The sequence below is a fragment of the Argopecten irradians genome, chromosome 8 (assembly GCF_041381155.1).
Source record: "Argopecten irradians isolate NY chromosome 8, Ai_NY, whole genome shotgun sequence".
Taxonomy (NCBI): domain Eukaryota; kingdom Metazoa; phylum Mollusca; class Bivalvia; order Pectinida; family Pectinidae; genus Argopecten; species Argopecten irradians.
This window is the reverse complement of record NC_091141.1, coordinates 9,784,943-9,807,758: the sequence shown is the minus strand read 5'-3', so window position 1 is coordinate 9,807,758 and position 22,816 is coordinate 9,784,943. Positions and strand designations below refer to the sequence as shown.

The 22,816-nt window shown below is 38.0% G+C and overlaps 1 protein-coding gene across 1 annotated transcript; it reads right to left on the bottom strand.

Annotated features, from left to right (window-relative positions):
* Positions 1-602: 602 nt before the first annotated feature.
* LOC138329299 (protein lifeguard 1-like) lies at positions 603-13,678 on the bottom strand. Its single transcript, XM_069276196.1, has 3 exons — positions 13,588-13,678; positions 9,624-9,994; positions 603-757 (listed from the first exon to the last, which is right to left on the bottom strand). Exons 1-3 carry the CDS (start codon positions 13,598-13,600, stop codon positions 650-652), a joined length of 492 nt encoding a protein of 163 aa, XP_069132297.1. The 5' UTR covers positions 13,601-13,678; the 3' UTR covers positions 603-649.
* Between the last annotated feature and the right edge of the window lie 9,138 nt (positions 13,679-22,816).

Sequence of the window (22,816 nt, the reverse complement as noted above, 5' to 3'; positions counted from 1 at the left end):
AGGTACATGAGTAACCAGTACCAGTTTCTTCATTCCCATAAAAGACAAAGCACTACAGAATTTTTTCTGGATGCAATTAATTATTTTATTTTAACCTAAATTATTTAATCTTGGAGTAGATGGTAATGGTAGTTAAGCAAGTAACTTTTGTAACTATAGAAAAAATATTAACAGTCTGCTTTGGTTTTTGACAGAGAAAAAATACCATTTATCAGCATTGGAGCATCTTTAAGAGAACATGGATTTCACAATAGGACCATTTCATACCACTCAATTATCTAATTAACTAGTAACTTAGACAGGTTTCATTAAAAATACCCAATTTTTGTACTTTGATGTCTTAAAAGATACTTTTACAGGAATTCTCACTTTTTCAAAATTGTTTTTCTTGTAATTATAGGTTTTTTAAGTTTTAATGTTATTTCAGATCAAAATACATTTATTTTACATTCATTCCGAAGTGCTGAGAAAAAGTGCTCACAATGCTTGAAAATATTAAAATTCTTGTTAAAAATATTAATTATCAAACATGTGGGGAAATATCAAACTACACTGAACTTTGTACTTAGTATAATGATATATATACATGACATTGATTTGTGTTCGAGTTCACCTTGTCTGTCTTTCCTGATGGATATGTCAACATCACTTAAAAGCCTATTTGTATAATGAAAATGATGATTACAATAAAAATGGCGATCATCACAGTAGTGCATAGTAGAGCCCTTTTCTTCCGTAGATTGTTCTGTGCATTGGCCTACAAAAAAAATAGTTATTATCATAATCTCACACTGATATCTGGCAAATAGTCTGCAAGTCGGGACCATTTCAGAATTAGATAGATTCTTGATGAAAGTAAGTAATGGATGAATATTATATATTTGACTTAATTATCAACAGTATATATACAATTATATACATGTAACCCTGAAATATACTTTTCATAAATTCTTCCTGCTGACAATCACCATCCATTAATTATTCTAGTCAAATTTACAGTGGAACCTTATTAATCTATATGTAACTTGTATTACATGAATACCCTGTTTTTTTTGCCATATTTTGATGACTCTGACCTAACATTATTTCTCTGTCAAATTCATGTTAACAATGATCCAGCTGTCAGCTTTGAGTGAGTACAGTCTGACTTTACAATTGTATGTACATGTATTTCCTGCTCAGAAACATAAAATTGTCTGAGATAAAATAATAGAAGCTCTAAACGCGCTGAACTTTTCGTCCATCGCATATGCGCATGGAGACAATCTGATAATTACCAAAGGAGAATATCGTGAATCTTTTACCAGGGGTGTGTGGCTAGAGGTCAGGAAACAAAAGGACCAGAAATGGGAAGAATACTCAACAACATAATTGACTTCCCTTTTGTTACTTAGAGCTGCCCCCCCCAACCCACCCCTTGCAGTTTGTACAATTGATGTTTTGTTTTTAATATCATATAATACAACATCCTGTAGAAAAAAGTATGCTAATTTTTTTAGTTATTTTTACAGAAAAACTGTAGGGCTATTGTTCAAGCTTCTTTAAAGAAGATCTCTTACATCAGAGTACCATTATATCATATATCAAACATATTTTAATTGCACGTCACTTACTGTCAAAAACTAACTTGTATTTTTCCAAATATATTCAGTTTATTGGCTTGGTGCATAATCCAGTACAAGCCCATGTGCAAGTGTAACAAAGATTGAAATCTGTTGTATGATAATTTCAACCAGAATCTAATAATATAATATTTCTTGAGATAAAAGTAGAAAATTAAGCCGCTGACTTGAACAACAACTTGTTGTTTTATAGAATATTTTAATCAGACAACATTTCTTTTCCAACTAATTATATGACTGAGTTTTTTGTTATACCCAAATGCCAAGCAGGCATCCTGTAAAGCCTTTTTTTGTGGCAGACCTGGAATTTATATCAGAGAGTCGTGCAATTACTTTCCTTCACATATATACATGTAAGTATTGATATTGCAAATGATTGAAACGGGAAGTTTTAGAAGATTACATGTTATATGTGTACTATTTGATAAATGTACAATCAGTTTTCTCTTTTATCCTTTATGTTATTTTTGTATATATTGTGTAAAAACAAATAGTGCGGTAATATCTTAATGTATTGATTGTCTACATGTACAGCTTATTGCCACATTTTCCTATAAATTGGAAAAGTTAACTTTAAAATAATGGCAGTGTAAATTAATGTCGATCGAACTGTCGTGGGGCTGAACAGTTCCAATACCAGAAGAGAAGTATTCGGTTTTTTGTGGAAGACAAAGATTGTACATGTTCTATCTATTGTCTTCAAGGCAGAACACCACCTTCCACTGAATATCAGTTCCCTTTTTATTAGATCACAATGGGGTTTTGATTGTATCATTAATCCTTTCAAAAGTACTTCTAGGGGTGTAGCATTTCTATCAACCAAATTTTCAATACACATTAGGTAAACATTAAAATGGACCATCCAATGGGAACTTATTGCAGTTTGAGATACTGCTGCAAGGTTTTAGCTTCATGTTGATAAATCGATATGGTCCTAATAAGGACTCCCCAGAGTTTTTTTTGAAGACATAGACAGTCCTTCCTCTTGGATTTTGATCCTGAATTTACTATTATATGTGGTGAATTTATTACCTATATATTTAGATCCTAATATATGGATACTTCACAATTATATTAACTTTATATAACCCAAGGCTAGATTCAAAGTCGTGGAGATTGCTGAAAAAATTCGGACTATGTGATCCCTGGAAGGTTAAAAATCCAGACTTGAGACGTTTATAAGCTTGGTCCAAGAAACGCTCCATTAAAAAAAAAAAGATTTTACTTCTTCTTGAATGTCTGAAGAAATATGCTTTTCCAATATCGAACATGTAAATATCATAACCTGTAGAGCTAAAACATGATCATAGTGCAATAATCTCTGTCTGATACGTTCTGAAGCAGATATTTTAAAGAGGTAAAGGATATTTAGAGACTAGTAAAAACATATACCACTAATACCTTATAAATAAATTATGTTGACAGAGATTAAATCAGTTATATTTAAAACAACCTTGAAACAAAAATCAAAACCCCTGGTAAGTAATGACCATACTGTGGAATGCTAGGACTTGAACAAAATTGATTTTCATCAGATTCCCTTTAACCTTTATGTGACCAATTATTTTTTGAGGCCCCCCCTTGTAATGATTGGAACATACGCAATGTATTACAATTTTTGATTATCATCTAATAACAATAACTAAAAAGAAAAGAGGACTTGGGAAAAACAGATTACACTTCTAATAGAACATGCAACTGACAAGAATTCGGGAAGACAGTCACAAACCAGTAAATATATGCTGGATCAAAATACAAAAGAATTTGAAATATTTAAAAGAATGAGGAATTGTAAAGATAGAATGTTTAAGAAGTAAGTGCCCTTTATGGATTATGAAGAAGGATCAAATACCAAGTAAATATCTTTTTAACTTAGAAAAGAGAAATTTTGTCAATTTATAAAAAACAATACACTAAGTTGATTGACAAACTCTGGTACTGAAATCTTACAACAGCATAAGTGATATCTTGCGCATGTGTGGAATGTAAATATTACAATAATATGCAATAGTGGTTCTAAAGGAAGATACCCCTAGATTATGTTAACCTTTGAATGAGATAATTAGAGATATATGATAGCCCTCCTCCAAAGTCTTGATCGCGTGGAGGGAAGATGCTGATCAAGTGGGAAATTTCAGTTTAGGGAGGCAGCGCATGGCTTTAAAACAAATCTCCAGGCACAGATGGATTTACTGCAGAATTTTTTTTAACAAGAGGCCCAGAGGGCCTGTATCGCTCACCTGGTTTGTAATGCCAAATAATGTTCTGAATACAGGTTCATTGTTTCTTTTCTAAAGGAATTTTAATATCAACCTCTAAATCCCCTATTGGGCCCCACCCCTCCCGCCCCCAGGGGGTTTCAGAGCCAAAATTTATACAAGTTCTGTTCCCCTTCCCCCAAGGATGTTTATGGCCCAAATGTTGGTCACAAATCCAAGCAACAATCTCTCAAGGAACAAGAAGTGATTTATAGGATTTAACTCTCATTTCCCCTATTGGGGCCCCAACCATCCTGCCCTAGGGGGGGCCAGAGTCCAATATTTATACAAGTTTCTGTTCCCCTTCCCCCAAGGATGTTTGTTGGCCAAATTTGGGTCCAATCCATGCAGAACTCTATGACTAGTAGAGATTTAAAGGTTTTACCTCTATTTCCCCTATTGGGCCCGCCCCTCCTGCCCTGGAGGGATCAGAGCCAAAATTTATAAAAGTTCTCGTTCCCATTGCCTCAAGGATGTTGTGGCCAATTTTGGTTACAATTCTGTAGAGTCTATGTCTAGTTGCGATTTAAAAGGGATTTACTCTATTAGCCCCTATGGGCCCGCCTCCTACCCCCGGCGGGTCCAGAGTCAAAATTTACACAAGTTCTGTTCCCCTTCCCCTTGGGTTTGTTTGTGGCCAAATTTGCGTTAAATTCATGCAGAAAAACTACTTTGACGAGAGCGATTTAAAGGATACGATTTAAGTACTTGAAGAATTTATAGGTTCTGTTCAATTACGCTACTAATTAAAGTATTTACCCTATTTACCTCCTATTGGGCCCCGCCCCTCCTGCCGGGTGGAACATATACAAATAAATTTGTTACTTCAGAACTCTCATGACTAGTAGCGTTTAAAGGATTTACCTCTATTTCCCCTATGGGCCCGCCCCTCCAGCCCACCCGGGACCAATGAATTTACAAGTTCTGTTCACCTTACCCCAAGGTTGTTTGTGGCCAAAGGTTACAATAAGACTAGTAGCAATTTTAAAGGATTAATACACCTGAAAACCAGAAAATTTGGTTACATTAGAAGGTTTTTAAAGGATTTACTTCTATTTCCCCTGAGGGGCTAGAAAGCCAAAATTTATTGCAGGAGGTTTGTGGCTAATTTTGGTTACAATACAGAACTTAAGGACAAGTAGCTACATTACCCCTATTGATCACTACAGAGCTTAAAATTTATAAAGTTCTGTTTCCGCCTCCCCCAGGTGTTTGTGGTCTCAATCCATGCAAACTCCTAGAAAGTAGCGTTTAAGATTTACATCCCTGGACAGAGCCAAAATTTTATACAAGTTCTGATTGGATGTTTGTGGCTCAATCCATGCAAACTCTGATTTAGCGATTTGAAAGGAAATGTTGAGAAGGACGCCTTCTCACGGGACGGACGGACGCCGCGCACATGACATAAGCCTCTCCGCACTTCATGGGTCAGGTGGAAATTTTTCTGGAAAGATCCTGTACAATATAATTTGTTTGCTGTCGTATCGGAGTTTAAATTATAGGCCAATTTTCTGATAGTGTCATAAAACCAGAAAGGGTGAAGGTTTTCTTAGATCAAATAATACATGATCAAACTCTGCCAAAGAAAATCATCCCTGGACTATTGCTCTTAATTGATTTTGAGAAGGCCTTCGACTCGCTATCATGGAAATTCCTGTACAATGTTTTGTCGTATTTTAACTTTTCTGATAGTGTCATAAGATGGATCAAATAATTCAAAGTCGATTCTTAAAGTAGGTATCCTACAAACTGGTATTTTTTCTTCCTTTTTCCCAATTCAGAGTGGATGTAGACAAGGAGATCCTAATGCGCCATATTTGTTCATATTGTGTGCGGAAATCATGGCAATAATGATGAGAAATAGCAAAGATATTAAGGAATTAACTATTGAAGGCCATGAATATAATTGTTGAACCCTTTAGATCAGTTCGCTAAGTTTTCTGGTTTGAAACCAAGTTTTGAAAAAACGCAAGCTATTTGGATTGGCTAAGAGACAAAAAGTAAAAAGAAAATATGCATAGAACATAACTTACGGTGGATTAATGACATATTTGTCGTTTTGGGTATCAAATTTAGTACTGAGCTTATAAATATGCCTGATTTGAACTTCAAAGAGAAAATACTTGAAATTGAACGTCTCCTAACTCAATGGTCCAAACGACAATTGACGGTTATTGGTAGAATAACAGTTGCAAAATCACTAGCTGTCTCAAAGATTGTACACTTGATCTTAAGCATTCCCAGCCCATCAGACATATTGATTAAAAAAACTAAACAAAATCATCTACTCGTATATATGGAATGGGTCTATTGACAGAATAGCCAGAACTACTTTATCCCAGTCTTATGACATGGGAGGTCTAAAAATGATGAACTTAGAATATTTTTGCAAGTCATTGAAACTCACATGGATTAAAAGGCTGTGTCTATCCGAATCCATATGGCGTCATTTGATTTTAAGAAATATACCGCATCCAAATTTAGGATTAGCAGGGGCTGGAAATGAATATTTTCAACTGTGCTCTGATAAGATATCCAATCCCTTTTGGAAAGAAGTTTTTTGTACTAAAATACCTTTGAATGACACTGTAATTTTTAATGAACCTCTGTGGTATAACTCATTGATTAAGGTTGGTAATAGTAGCATTTTCTATAAACAAGAGCTGTTGGAGAACAGCAAAGCTCGCCTATTCAGAAGAAGTTGATGTTCAAGTATTTACTATTTAAACATGGAAATATGAAAAATTAACAGACTCAAAAAAAACCTAAAGGGCCCCAAATTGGTTGTATTATCACGTTCAGCATCCATACACATTAGGAAAATAAAATCATAAACATTTATGATGACTTTTGCTTAAACAATTGACAAAATAGAAACTTGCTCAAAAACTTTCACATGGAAATATGACAAATTAACAGACTCTAAAAACCCCCTAAAGGGCCCCAAATTGGTTATATTATCACGTTCAGCATCCATACACATTAGGAAAATAAAATCATAAACATTTATGATGACTTAAGCTTAAACAATAGACAAAATAGAAACTTGCTCAAAAACTTTCACATGGAAATATGACAAATTAACAGACTCAAAAACCCCCTAAAGGGCCCCAAATTGGTTGTATTATCACGTTCAGCATCCATACACATTAGGAAAATAAAATCATAAACATTTATGATGACTTAAGCTTAAACAATAGACAAAATAGAAACTTGCTCAAAAACTTTCACATAGAAATATGACAAATTAACAGACTCAAAAACCCCCTAAAGGGCCCCAAATTGGTTGTATTATCACGTTCAGCATCCATACACATTAGAAAAATAAAATCATAAACATTTATGATGACTTAAGCTTAAACAATTGACGAAACAGAAACTTGCTCAAAAACTTTAACGTGAAATGGGACGCCAACGCTGACGCAGACGCCGGGGTGACAACATTACCTCCCCCTATTCTTCGAATAGGCGAGCTAAAAATGGACACAACATGGAGTTTATAGTATTCATGATTTATATGATTGTAGTACTGGTAAATTGTATACATATGAAAGATTCTGTGAAGACAATTTTTTTCATCCACCTTTTACCACTTTTGAGGGAATTAAAAAGGCAGTTTTAAAATGTTGGCCTAATTTAGGGAACCTACCTCTGCCTACAGTGCTTTCAGAATGGCCTCATGCTCTAGAAATAATATTCCAAGATATTAAGGGATGTAGGAATATATACAATGTATTTGTAACTAGCTCGGCTAAAAAACCTACAGCTGTTCTGAAATGGAACACATGTACAATAGGACATGAAAAAGTGAAGATTGGTGGAAAAGTGTATTTGTATTACCTATGAAGGGTAACCAAAGATACTAGCCTTCGGTGGTTTTAATATAGATTACTTCACAAAAAAGTGTATTTGTATTACCTATGAAGGTAACCAAAGATACTAGCCTTCGGTGGTTTTAATATAGATTACTTCACAGACTAGAATCTTACCCACAAACCACTTTTTACACAGGATTCATATATAGAGCAGACTCAGATCTCCACTCTGTGGTTTCTGTGGTGCTCATAATGAAACATACAAACACTTATTCTCTGAATGTAATATTGTTAGCAAATTCTTAGAAGAAGTAAAAGAGTGGTTAGCACCTTATTTTGTAGAAGATTTGGACTTTGAAAACCTTATATTTGGAAATATAAGGACAAACTCATATTCTAATATTATAATCCTTTTGCTAAAAAGATATATCTATACCTGTATAGTTCAAAAGCAGATATTTAAGTCTTAAAATGTTTAAAGAGGTCATTTTACAATACTATAAATCTGAAAAACTTAATTTTATCAATGAGCAAAGATTTTTATATAGATGGGGTTCCATTCCAGCTATAGTTATGAGTAATCTCCCAGAGGACAGTTCATAAATGATCCATAGTCTTTATTTTATATGCATGTATATATTGTATATATATATACAGGTATGATATGAATTTCTAAAAGGAAAACTAGGGCATCATCTTGGTACTAATGTTTATTCCGCAACATATGTATATATTCATTTCTGACACCGCAAATGTGAAAGTTTGTATTGTCATGTTCGTCTTGTCATATTTTATCTTCAGTGAAACATGTACAGTAGCCAGTTGGAGTGGTAACTTACTCACCAGGTGTATTCAATTTTAAAATGACAACTCATTATCTACACATTTTTTACATCACAAATGTTTGTAAATATAAGCCTCCATATAAAATATATGAACATATATATATACATACCCACGTGCACCTTGAGTTCGGGTTTCAAAATTAAAAAATATTTATCTGTACATTTTTGGTGTCAAAATTGCTTATTTGCTTCTAGTTTTATGATTGGCTTAATCTTGTAGTGTGGTAGCTTCATCAAAAGGTGGTATAGTGATAAATGACAACATACCATGTATTCATAATTTAGAATAATACACCTTTTATAATTACATGCTTTTTAATACTACAGATGTTCCAAGCTTCCATAGTAAAGATTGTCTTGTCATCTACATCATATCTTTAGTGAGTCAGTGTGCACCTTAAGTGGTAACACTAAATCATGCAACTATGAAATGATAAATTGTGTATTGTCTTTAATGTTTGTAATGTCATGCTTTGATGAAAATCAATAAAATGTAAATGATAAAAAAATAATAGAAGCTAAACTGTTTATGCAATTATAATTAATGCCTTCCTGTTTCTGCTCATGATTATATGATCCACATACAATTGTAAGCAGTGTTGAAAGTAAAAATAAATGAAAACTAAATATTCCCGCAGGGGTTTGACATCCTGGCTATAATATTCAGCATAAACATAAATACCCTGTCATATGATATAAAATACTGTGTATAGTATATACATTATGTAGGTCTTGGGGGAGAGGTTAATTATTTTCAAATATTATTTTCAAATACATTTCTAATATACAAATAGCTATTTTCAAATTTATGCTAAACAGTAAACTATGTTTATAATGAACATGTTTAAATCAATTCAAAATTTCAAATTTGTAGTTATTTCCGTTACCTGTCAAGGTAGAATGTTTGTTAAGTGTTATATGTACAGGGACTTAAGTGGTTATGTTGGTCCCAGAGTTTCACTATTACTGTGTTTTACACCGAATTAGTTATTGACAAAATGTCAAACTCCTATGATATACAAATGTACTTACTACTCATGTGCGCACTGAATCATCCTTTTAGTTAAATATTGCATTACTTACCCCTAGAGTTGTGTTGGTGGTGAATACTCCAGGAGTTGTCCCCACTTGTCCTGAAGGAGGGTAATTATACTGGGGCTGCTGGCCTTGTACAGGAGAGGGATAGGCATATCCTGTCTGTGGGTAGCTCCCCGGGGGATACTGCCCTGGCTGAGTAGGGTATGGCTGCTGTTGTGTGGGGTAGGGCTGCGTGGGGTAGGGTTGTTGTGTTGGGTTTGCCTGTGTGCTACCAGGAGGGGCTGGATATGGCTGTTGAGGTATAGAGTATCCTGTATAGGGAGGCTTTGGTTCAGCTCCGGGCACATGTGGAGTTTCTGGGTTTGAATTCTGGATCACGGATTCATAGGAAGGTGGAGGGTCCTCTGGATGGTTGGCTGATGGAAATAAACAAGCATATAATTATGTCACTTATTGCAAATGTCCTCATGATACATTATTTTTCATCTAAATACCAACGCATTGTAAAAACTTTAGCAGGTTAATATTGGGCACAACCCTGCATATTGGTAATAGTCCTGCATTTGATCATACAAAGATCATGAGTAACAGTTACCCATTTGAGTAATCAATAAGTAACTTCATTGTCTCAGTTTAGATAAATTAAGTCACAAATTAATTGTATAAATTTTCCTCCATTGCTTACTGTGGGACTAAAATAGAACACAGGTCAAACTCATTCAACAATGAAATTATACATTTACACTGATGACATGTCCTGTCATCTTACAAAGTGAGACATATAAGAAATCCAGTTATGTACTGGGCTATAGTTTTAGATTACTAGTAAGGCAATCTGAAAATTATGGTGACACTTTTTATAACAGTTAAAAACAACTTAATGTTTTTTAATTACATAGAATTAATTCTGCATTTGGGTAATTAAACCACAGGCGTCGGCTTCTTGTTTGATAAAAATATAATAACCTACGTCCCCCTACTATAGTAGGGGTAGGACATATAGTAGGGGTAGGACATTGTATTTTTCCAAAACCAGATGCAGACGCCTGTGATTAAACTAAATGATTACTCAAATGGGTAAGTGTTACTTAAATGCAGAGCTATGGCCAACCTATATATTTTTATATGTATGCCCACTCAAACTAGTGTTTCCCACAGGAAAAAAAAGGGCATGGTGCTGGGTTTTGAAAAGGGCACCTTGACCGCGATAAATAACCATCAGAGGGGCACAAAGGTTATATCGACAACTTCCAATACAAGGGGAAATCTTTAAAACTGTCTTGTTGTTTATTTAATTCTGGTTCAACTTAATAGCATTTAAATGCTTTAAACTCTCTGTGTTGCTAAGTAATATCAGGACATCTATTTAATTATTCTGAGTGAAAAAAAATGATTTTGAAAATTGTAATCTGCAGATCATATGATCATGACTATAATTGATTCACAATAAAGGATATGAACGTGAGAAAGGAATACAATAGGGTCAGAAATAAAGTAAGGAAATTAACACGCAGATTGAGGAAAGAATATGAGCACAATATAGCGATAAAGGCAAAGTCGGATCCAAAAGCAATTTGGAATTATATAAAATCTAAATCTACGTCGAAATCAGAGATTGGAGAACTATATGCAAAACCAGCGGACAAAACTTCAACTAAAGTTACATCAAATAAGGGAAAAGCTGAAGTGTTATGTCGGTTTTTTAGCAGTGTATTCATACAGGAATCGGACACGACCCCTCATCTGTACATAAGAGAAGTTGCCGAAGAGATGTCACAAATGAATATAGAACAAGAAGCTGTATCAAAGATCCTAAAAAATCTCAAACCGGATAAATCCCCCGGACTAGACGAACTCCACCCGATGTTCCTGAAAAACACCTCTGGTACAATATCATATCCAATAACGAAGTTATTCAACCAATCAATTTCAACAGGAACTCTCCCGGATGATTGGAAAAGGGCTCGAGTGTGTGCCATTTTCAAAAAAGGAGATAAGTGTGAACCGGGAAACTATAGGCCTGTAAGTCTCACGTCAGTTGTTTGTAAAACACTAGAAACTCTAATAAGGGATCATATAGTAACATTTATGAGGAAAAACAAGTACTTCTCCAACAAACAATACGGTTTCTTATCAGGTAGATCAACAACATTACAACTTTTAGAAGTTTTGGATAAATGGACAACTGCTTTAGATAAAGGTGACGTAGTCGATTGTATATACATGGATTATCAGAAAGCTTTTGATACAGTTCCGCACAACCGTTTACTGAATAAATTAAACTCATATAATTTCAACCAGCAGATGAAAACTTGGATTTCATCTTTTTTGAAAGGAAGACATCAAATGGTAACAGTGAATGGCAAAAATTCCGAATGGTCAAGTGTAACATCAGGAATTCCACAAGGATCGGTTCTTGGACCCTTATTATTTGTGATATTTGTTAATGATCTTCCAGATATAGTGCAGTCAGACGTATACTTATTTGCGGATGATACTAAAATATTCAAGGCTATCCGTGGCAAAGATGATGCTTTAGATCTGCAAAGTGATTTAGATACAATGTCGAAATGGAGTGAAACGTGGCTTCTAAAAATGCACCCAGATAAATGCAAACACATGAGGATACACAAACAGAGAACAAGAAACCAACGTGAGGAAATTATACAATACCAGCTCAATGGAAAAAACACTGCAACATATAGACCAAGAAAAAGATATAGGAGTAGTTGTAGATTCCACGTTAAGCTTCGACACCCATATATCAGAGAAAGTAAAAAAAGCCAATTCCATGTTTGGACTTTTGAGAAGAACTTTTCAGTTTTTAGACATCAAATCATTTATTCCGCTATATAAATGCTTAGTTCGGTCTCATTTGGACTATGCTTGCCCCGTATGGGCGCCTTACCTACAGAAGCATATAGAAATGATAGAAAGTGTCCAAAGAAGAGCGACAAAATGTCTACCAGAAATGTCACATCTAGCATACAGTCAAAGGCTGGAGAAACTGAAATTACCAACATTGGCATTTAGAAGAATACGAGGAGACATGATAGAACTCTTTCAAAATTTTAGATGGAATATATGACTCCGAATGTTGTAACATTTTATCTTTATGGAAAGATGCAACGGACCCCCCGCCGAGAGCAGCAGGGGGCATAGGAGGGGAGGAAGCAATTTTCCATACAAAGATCAAACTTATGAGAATTTAGGAGAAAGCTTTTTTTAAACTACAGAGCTACATAGATATGGAACGATCTACCAGAGAATTGTAGTGATGGCGCCAAACCAAATTATAAATCCTTCAAAAATGCGGGCAGTTTGACCAACAATTGGATCCAGAAACAAGAACTCTATATACAACGTTAGCAGGGGGATGGGGGGGGGGGGGGGGGAGGGAGTGGGGGGGGGGCGGGTGCTTGGTGTGGGGGGCGGGGGAGGGGGGGTTCACAGTTCGAGAGTGGGTAAGGTTATTGGGATGTAATTGGTGGGGGGTTACCGGGTGATAAAAGGTATTAAACTGTAACTCTCAATATTTTGTCTGAGTCATGGTTATAGAGAACTTTACATATAAGTCGATGAACCAGAAATAAACTTATCTTAATCTTGATCTTAATAAAGAATCTAAATTTCATTTATATTAATTAAAAGAATGGGAAAATTAATTACAGCTCTAATATTCTTTATACTTTTTTAAAGAAAATACTATTGTCTCACTTGTTGAAACGAGGTATAAAATTTACAGCTGATATCTGATTTTGTTTCTACGATATATACCGTGGGAGGAAAGTGAATAACTAGGCACATGCATGTTACGAAATATTGCAGCATGAAACATGTTCATGTCGTGATCCATTGGTATCCACGACTGTATCATACCAGTTTCTAACATCATAGAGGAATTTTTCATTATTAAAATATCGAACAGACTTGTGATACCCGTGATTTACTGATATTTCAAGATCTGACCACCGATATATAATTCTATGTACATTGTAAACAACATTACTTGGCTCAGACATAGTGTGTTCCAGGTAGGTTTTCCCCCTTTCGTGTCGTCTCGGTGTTTACAATCCAAGCTTGAAAAAAATAGAAGAACTCCTACTCAAGGGAGTAACTCAGGACGTTTATGTGTACGATTTGTTTTCGTTTTTTCTTCGCAAAACATCATTTTGAAAATAAGTAAAATAACAAGATATATTTAAGGATTAAAGTCTCTTTCTGGTGGTTCTATCGAAGGATAAAGTTGAGTAGGGTATCGATACGTTGGAATGGACCGCGGTTTTGATCTATAAATCGTTTTTTTTAGGCCTACCTGTTGTAAAAAACATCATGATGCAAAGCAGTTTGGTTTTAATCTTTTGCTTCGTATGATTACACACGCTTACACAATTCATAACGTGGCAGAATATTTAAAGGTGATAAAAACAGATTTTAAATATGCTATTTTTGTGTTGATATTTGTTTAATATGGTGCACTTTATAATTTCCAACAAAAAATACAGGTTGTATTTGACGTAATTTCAATAAAATGTGCTTGAAACGAAGTCCACAACGACCCTTGAAGTTGTCTAGAAGGATCGCATCGCGTATCGCCCCTGATATCACCAGGTGGCCGTAGATTCGTGACGTCATCTGAGACAAACAGCTGTGACAAGAGCCGGTGTGGCATTTTCATTTGTGACCCGTTTTCAAGTGTGACCAGGGGCACTATGTAATACATGGACTGGACTAAGACTTTTATCGATCTGTAAAGCAATACTATGTAACACTTAATGGATATATGACAGAAATACGTTTCAAATGTATAGTTTTGGTGGGGAGAAATGGTAATTTAGTATCTCTTAATCAACAAGCAGCTAAGAAGCTTCATAAAATGTGGTAAAGAGAAAAATAAAACAACCAGAGGTCGATTGCAACAAATGATTAAGTGTACACACTAACTTCATCGGTAATATGTATAGCGAGGACTTTTTTAAGTTTCTTAAATTAGAGAATACATGTAATTAGAATCTACTTGATAATATCCAAGAAGAAAATCAGTATGAGATCAAGAGATAATTCATTATAATATTTTGTCTAGTGTCGTAACTTAGAATATAAGAATATAAAAAACACATTCAGGAAACAAACATTTTGCCGTTGAAAAGGTTTGCTTTAACAATAAACCTATACAATACACAAACAATATACAGACCCACCAGTTAAGTCTGACCCCACAACATATAATACTCCTCCCGTTTTCAAGTGTGACCACCACAATGTACAGCCTCCTGCCGTTTTCAAACATGACCTATAGTAAAACACAGACAATATATAGCTACTCTCGTTTCCAAATTCCCTAGCCATATACAAACTCCTCCTGTTTTCATGTGTGACCCTAGCAATTTAAAGACTCCCATTTTCAAGTGTGACCCCCACAATATACAGACTCCTCCCGTTTTCAAGTGTGACCCTAGCAATGTAAAGACTCCATCCTGTTTTCAAATGTGACCTCAACAATATACAGACTCCACCCGTTTTCAAGTGTGACCCCCACAATATACAGACTCCTCCCGTTTTCAACTGTGACCCCCACAATGTACAGACTCCACCCGTTTTCAAATGTGACCTCCACAATATACAGACTCCACCCGTTTTCAAGTGTGACCCCCACAATGTACAGACTCCACCCGTTTTCAAGTGTGACCCTAGCAATGTAAATACGCCACCCGTTTTCAAATGTGACCTCCACAATATACAGACTCCACCCGTTTTCAAGTGTGACCTCCACAATATACAGACTCAACCCGTTTTCAAATGTGACCTCCACAATATACAGACTCCTCCCGTTTAAAGAGTGACCCCAATAATGTACAGACTCCACCCGTTTTCAAATGTGACCTCCACAATATACAGACTCAACCCGTTTTCAAATGTGACCTCCATAATATACAGACTCCTCCCGTTTTCAAGTGTGACCTCCATAATGTACAGACTCCACCCGTTTTCAAGTGTGACCCCCACAATGTACAGACTCCTCCCGTTTTCAACTGTGACCCCCACAATGTACAGACTCCACCCGTTTTCAAATGTGACCTCCACAATATACAGACTCCTCCCGTTTTCAAGAGTGACCCCAATAATGTACAGACTCCACCCGTTTTCAAATGTGACCTCCACAATATACAAACTCAACCCGTTTTCAAATGTGACCTCAATAATATATAGACTCCTCCCGTTTTCAAGTGTGACCTTAGCAATGTAAAGACTCCTCTCGTTTTCAAGTGTGACCCCCATAATGTACAGACTCCTCCCGTTTTCAACTGTGACCCCCACAATGTACAGACTCCACCTGTTTTCAAATGTGACCTCCACAAAATACATACTCAACCGTTTTTAAATGTGACCCACACAATACACAGACTCCTCCCGTTTTCAAGTGTGACCTCCACAATGTACAGACTCCACCCGTTTTCAAATGTGACCTCCACAATATACAGACTCCTCCCGTTTTCAAGTGTGACCCCAATAATGTACAGACTCCACCCGTTTTCAAATGTGACCTCCATAATATAAAGACTCCTCCCGTTTTCAAGTGTGACCTCCACAATATACAGACTCCATCCGTTTTCAAGTGTGACCCCCACAATGTAAAGACTCCATCCGTTTTCAAATGTGACCTCCACAATATACAGACTCAACCCGTTTTCAAATGTGACCTCCATAATATACAGACTCCTCCCGTTTTCAAGTGTGACCTTAGCAATGTACAGACTCCACCCGTTTTCAAATGTGATCTCCACAATATACAGACTCCTCCCGTTTTCAAGTGTGACCCCCACAATGTACAGACTCCTCCCGTTTTCAACTGTGACCCCCACAATGTACAGACTCCACCCGTTTTCAAATGTGACCTCCACAATGTACAGACTCCTCCCGTTTTCAAGTGTGACCTCCACAATGTACAGACTCCTCCCGTTTTCAAGTGTGACCTCCACAATGTACAGACTCCACCCGTTTTCAAATGTGACCTCCACAATATACAGACTCCTCCCGTTTTAAGAGTGACCCCAATAATGTACAGACTCCACCCGTTTTCAAATGTGACCTTCACAATATACAGACTCAACCCGTTTTCAAATGTGACCTCCATAATATACAGACTCCTTCCATTTTCAAGTGTGACCTCCACAATGTACAGACTCCACCCGTTTTCAAATGTGATCTCCACAATATACAGACACTCCGTTTCCAACTGTGACCCCCACAATGTACAGACTCCACCCGTTTTCAAATGTGACCTCAACAATATACAGACTCCACCCGTTTTCATGTGTGACCCACACAATGTACAGACTCCACCCGTTTTCAAGTGTGACCCTAGCAATGTAAATACGCCACCCGTTTTCAAATGTGACCTCCACAATGTACAGACTCCACCCGTTTTCAAGTGTGACCTCCACAATATACAGACTCCACCCGTTTTCAAATGTGACCTCCACAATATACAGACTCCTCCCGTTTTCAAGTGTGACCCCCACAATGTACAGACTCCACCCGTTTTCAAATGTGACCTCCACAATATAAACAAACTCAACCCGTTTTCAAATGTGACCTCAATAATATATAGACTCCTCCCGTTTTCAAGTGTGACCTTAGCAATGTACAGACTCCTCCCGTTTTCAAGTGTGACCCCCACAATGTACAGACTCCTCCCGTTTTCAACTGTGACCCCCACAATGTACAGACTCCACCCGTTTTCAAATGTGACCTCCACAATATACAGACTCCTCCCGTTTTCAAGAGTGACCCCAATAATGTACAGACTCCACCCGTTTTCAAATGTGACCTCCACAATATACAGACTCAACCCGTTTTCAAATGTGACCTCCACAATATACAGACTCCTCCCGTTTTCAAGTGTGACCTCCACAATGTACAGACTCCACCCGTTTTCAAATGTGACCTCCACAATATACAGACTCCTCCCGTTTTCAAGTGTGACCCCCACAATGTACAGACTCCACCTGTTTTCAAATGTGACCTCCACAATATACAGACTCCACCGTTTTCAATTGTGACCCCCACAATGTACAGACTCCTCCCGTTTTCAAGTGTGACCTCCACAATGTACAGACTCCACCCGTTTTCAAATGTGACCTCCACAATATACAGACTCCACCCGTTTTCAAGTGTGACCCCCACAATGTACAGACTCCACCCGTTTTCAAATGTGACCTCCACAATATACAGACTCCTCCCGTTTTCAAGTGTGACCTCCACAATATACAGACTCCACCCGTTTTCAAGTGTGACCCCCACAATGTACAGACTCCACCCGTTTTCAAATGTGACCTCCACAAAATACAGACTCCACCCGTTTTCAAATGTGACCTCCACAATATACAGACTCCTCCCGTTTTCAAGTGTGACCTCCACAATGTACAGACTCCACCCGTTTTCAAATGTGACCTCCACAATATACAGACTCCTCCCGTTTTCAAGTGTGACCCCCACAATGTACAGACTCCTCCCGTTTTCAACTGTGACCCCCACAATGTACAGACTCCATTTTCCGTTTTCAAGTGTGACCCCCACAATGTAAAGACTCCATCCGTTTTCAAATGTGACCTTCACAATATACAGACTCCACCCGTTTTCAAATGTGACCTCCACAATATACAGACTCCTCCCGTTTTCAAGTGTGACCTCCACAATGTACAGACTCCACCCGTTTTCAAATGTGACCTCCACAATATACAGACTCCTCCCGTTTTCAAGTGTGACCCCCACAAGTGTGACCCCCACAATGTACAGACTCCACCCGTTTTCAAATGTGACCTCCACAATATACAGACTCCACCCGTTTTCAAATGTGACCTCCACAATATACAGACTCCTCCCGTTTTCAAGTGTGACCCCAATAATGTACAGCCTCCACCCGTTTTCAAATGTGACCTCTATAATATAAAGACTCCTCCCGTTTTCAAGTGTGACCTCCACAATGTACAGACTCCTCCCGTTTTCAAATGTGACCCCCACAATATACAGACTCCTCCCGTTTTCAACTGTGACCCCCACAATGTACAGACTCCACCCGTTTTCAAATGTGACCTCCACAATATACAGACTCCATGCCGTTTTCAAGTGTGACCCACACAATGTAAGACTCCACCCGTTTTCAAATGTGACCTCCACAATATACAAACTCAACCCGTTTTCAAATGTGACCTCAATAATATATAGACTCCTCCCGTTTTCAAGTGTGACCTTAGCAATGTAAAGACTCCTCCCGTTTTCAACTGTGACCCCCACAATGTACAGACTCCACCTGTTTTCAACTGTGACCTCCAAAAAATACATACTCCACCCGTTTTCAAATGTGACCCACACAATACACAGACTCCTCCCGTTTTCAAGTGTGACCTCCACAATATACAGACTTCACCCGTTTTCAAGTGTTACCCCACAATGTAAAGACTCCATCCGTTTTCAAATGTGACTTCCACAATATACAGACTCCACCCGTTTTCAAATGGGACCTCTACAATATACAGACTCCATCTGTTTTCAAGTGTGACCCACACAATGTAAAGACCCCACCCGTTTTCAAATGTGACCCTAACATTATACAGATTCCATCCAATTTCGTCTCTGACCTCCACATTTATATAGACTCCTTCCGTTTTCAAGTTTGACATCCATAGTGTGCATATTCTTGCTGTTTTCAAGAATGTTTAATACTTTCGTGAAGTTAATTCCTAGTTCCTTATTCCATGACTTATTCTATTCCCTGATTACTTATTCGATTTCCAATTAATTATTGCATAATAATTGGTTCAAACTCTGCTATCAACTATTTGATGAACTATTTGATATTTAAATACCCTACGAAGTGGATAATATGGTGTTCGGTTCTAAGAGATATCACAAGATGAAGAGGTTGTTGCGTCTCTCCATCCAGATTCTGTCGCATATAACCTGCTGACGGTTTGTCTCTATAGAGACTGCAGATCAGATAACTTCCAAAGACGACAATATTGTTAATATTGTTTGGCAATGTCTAGTGTTAATGAAGTCTTCAAGTAGGGTCAGCCATCACTAGTTTTGAAGAAGGTAATCTCACATACTTGCTTAAATTTTTAAAGATCTACCCATTTAGCAGGCTCTGAAATATTGATTTGATTCTGCTGTCTCTATAGAGTATATGATTTGCTTGAGGGTAGGATATCCGAGACACAACAGACCGACTTTCAGGACATTTTCGTCTCTTCCTAAATAGAGTATTGAGAGGTTTGGCTTCGTTACAGGTGTCATTGCTCGTTAATTTCTTGTTGGCAAGGTGTTATTCTGTTTTCATAAAAATCTCTGGACGAGTTAACTGCCCCTTCTCTGGCTCCACTCCTTTTGGAGGAACTCTTTCTTCTATTCATTATGATTTGAAGGATCACTCTGTCGCTTTTGTCCTTATTTTGACAAGAATGCAGACCATGAAGGTCAGTACTTCTCATGGATCAGCGCCACTCAAGAAGAAGTCTAGTCTGCTGTGCGGCTGAAGCCTTACGTCAAGGGCAACACCGCTCCTCCAATCTCAGATTATGGTCCTTCTACAGCAAGATAAGACTTAGGAAACGATTCTCCCATCTAGAAAGGTCTCGACCTTCCTCGCCCCGGTCTTCCTATAGGAGGTCGACTATTTGCCTTCATTCAAGAGAATAGTCAAGTAGTCAAGGAGGGATAAGGTATTCCAATCATACAGGATCCACCCTTGGTAACAAAGCCTATCTTCATACTTCCTCCAGGTGATCCGGAAAAGACACTTACCATCCAGGAGGAACAGACGACCAAGCTTCTAAAGGGCGCTGTCGAGAAGGTACCTGTGGTAGACTGCATACCCGGCTGCTATTTCAGAATGTTTTTGGTCCGCAAGAAGTCCGGAGCTTGGCTTCCTATCATAGATCCTAGTGCCTTCAACAGGCACGTAGATTTTCCGCACTTCACGATAGAGACTGCACTGGCTATCATAGCTTCGGTGAGAGAGGAGGTGTAGGCCACTTCAGGGGATCTGAAGGATGCCTATTTCCAGATTCCCATCAAGAAGTATTCCTTCGTTTTCCTTGCAACGGGAAGAGTTTCCAGTTCCGGGCCATGTCTTTCGGGCTCACGACTGTTCAGTTGGTTTTCATCGAGCTACTGCAGGCTTTAGTAGGGTTTTTGCACCACAAGGAATATATGATTCTCTCATGCTCCACTTAGTTCGGGAATCTTTAGAGTAGAAGACCATTGTTTTACTCAAAGTCGGCTTCATTCCTTACAGACATAAGTCCAAGGTGAGGTTGCCCCATGATCAGGACTTTGTCTTCCCGGAAAACCATGTCAACACGGTTCAGGGTATTACTCTTCAACCGCTGGAGACGTTAGAGATGGCCAGGGATCTTGCTCTGACGTTCATCGCCTGATTCCACATCCAGGTTCGTAGGTTTCTCAGTTTTCTGCGTTACCTCAACGCTGTGGCAGATGTGGCCCCCTTCGAAGACAGATCTTTTTAGATGTGCCTCCATGCAAACTGGGTTCCTGCTAGCAGGGAATGGGATACTTGGCTTGAGTTTGGTCGTTGGTACACTCTTTAAGACAACGTTCTCCGGAGGTTTCCTTGTCCAAGTCAGATCCCAGTATGACCTTGTTCACGGATGCGTCAATGACCGTGTAGTAGGGCTCATCTCGATGGCAATTGCCAGGCGGTGGAGTGGTCTTTGGAATAGCATTTCGAGCATAACATGCTTGAGATGAAGGTTGTTCTACTGGCTCTGCAGTCTTGTTGGAAGATTCTTTATTCCAAGATAGTTTGTGTGGCTACGGAAAACTCTACAATTGTGTTGTGTATCTGGAGAGCATTGGGGATCAAGGTCTCGCGGTTTTGTGCCCTCGCTATCCGTATTCTTCTCTTCTGGGAAATGCAGTTTATTATTTAAATCAAGCATTTTCCAGGAAGGTTTAATGTTCTGGCGGACACACTCTCCAGTCACCGCCACCCGGTTCTGACAACATGCCAGCTATATATCCCTCGTTTTTCGAGGACGTTTGTATGTTTGTATGTTCCTCTGGTTCTCCCACCAAAAACCAATATCCTGCGCTAGCCTTGGGCCTGTTGTCGATGCTTTCACGTCCCAAGAACCCCCACCGTCATACGTGGAAGCTCTCTCAGGAGGCCTCGCTAAGACAGGCTTTTCCTCTTACGTGTCAGTTTGCGTCGCCTGACCAATTTGGTCTTCCTCTTCTAGAGTCGACAAGTCACGCTGGAAAATCTATGATTGGTGCATCGACATGAATGATCTTTACGGTCAAGGCATATGTTCAGCTTATTTCGGATTCCCTTTTCTTTTTATGAGGGAACGCGACCTTACCTCTGGTACTATTGCATGCTATCGCAGTTGTACTATTACCATTGTACTGTCTTTTCATGGAAGATCGGAGGTAGGTTTTTCCACCTCTTTGTTACCCATGATTAGGGATTCAGACTAATAAGTAATCTGGAAGCTGAATAAGTAGTCAGGGAATCGAATAAGTAAAACGCCCTTAATAAGGAATCCAATGGTTAAATATATTATTGTGATGTGTGATAATGCATTTGGAAACGTTTATAATGTTATTCAGCAACTACATATGTATCGGAAATATGGAATCGAATGGGTACAATTTCAAAATGGCATATTATGGAGGTCACACATGAAAACAGGAGGAAACTTTATATTGCTAGGGTCACACTTGAAAACGGGAGGAGTCTGTATATTACAAGGGTCACACTTGAAAACGGGAAGAGTCTGTGTATTTTGGTAGTCACACTTGAAAACGAGAGGAATATTTACATTGCTAGGATCACACTTGAAAACGGGAGGAGTCTGTACATTTTGGAGGTCACACCTGAAAATAAATGGAGTCTGTATATTGTTAGGGTCATATTTGAAAACTGGAAGATCTGTATATTGTTGAGGTCACATTTGAAAACGGAAGGAGTCTGTATATTGTAAGGGTCAAATTTGAAACAGGGTGGAGTTTGTGTGTTGTTAGCGTCACATTTGAAAACGGATGGAGTTTGTGTGTTGCGGAGGTCACACTTGAAAACGGGAGGAGTCTGTATATTGTGTGGGTCACATTTAAAGAGGGATGGAGTCCAGATATTGTGGAGGTCACATTTGAAACCGGGTGGAGTCTGTATTTTGTGGAGGTCAAACTTGAAAACGGGAAGATTCGTATAA

Excerpts from the sequence above, each read along its gene's own strand:
- LOC138329299 (XM_069276196.1), bottom strand. Across the intron at positions 758-9,623 it reads CCACCAACACAACTCTAGGG|GCCAATGCACAGAACAATCT; the intron begins GTAAGTAATGCA and ends TTTTTTTTGTAG.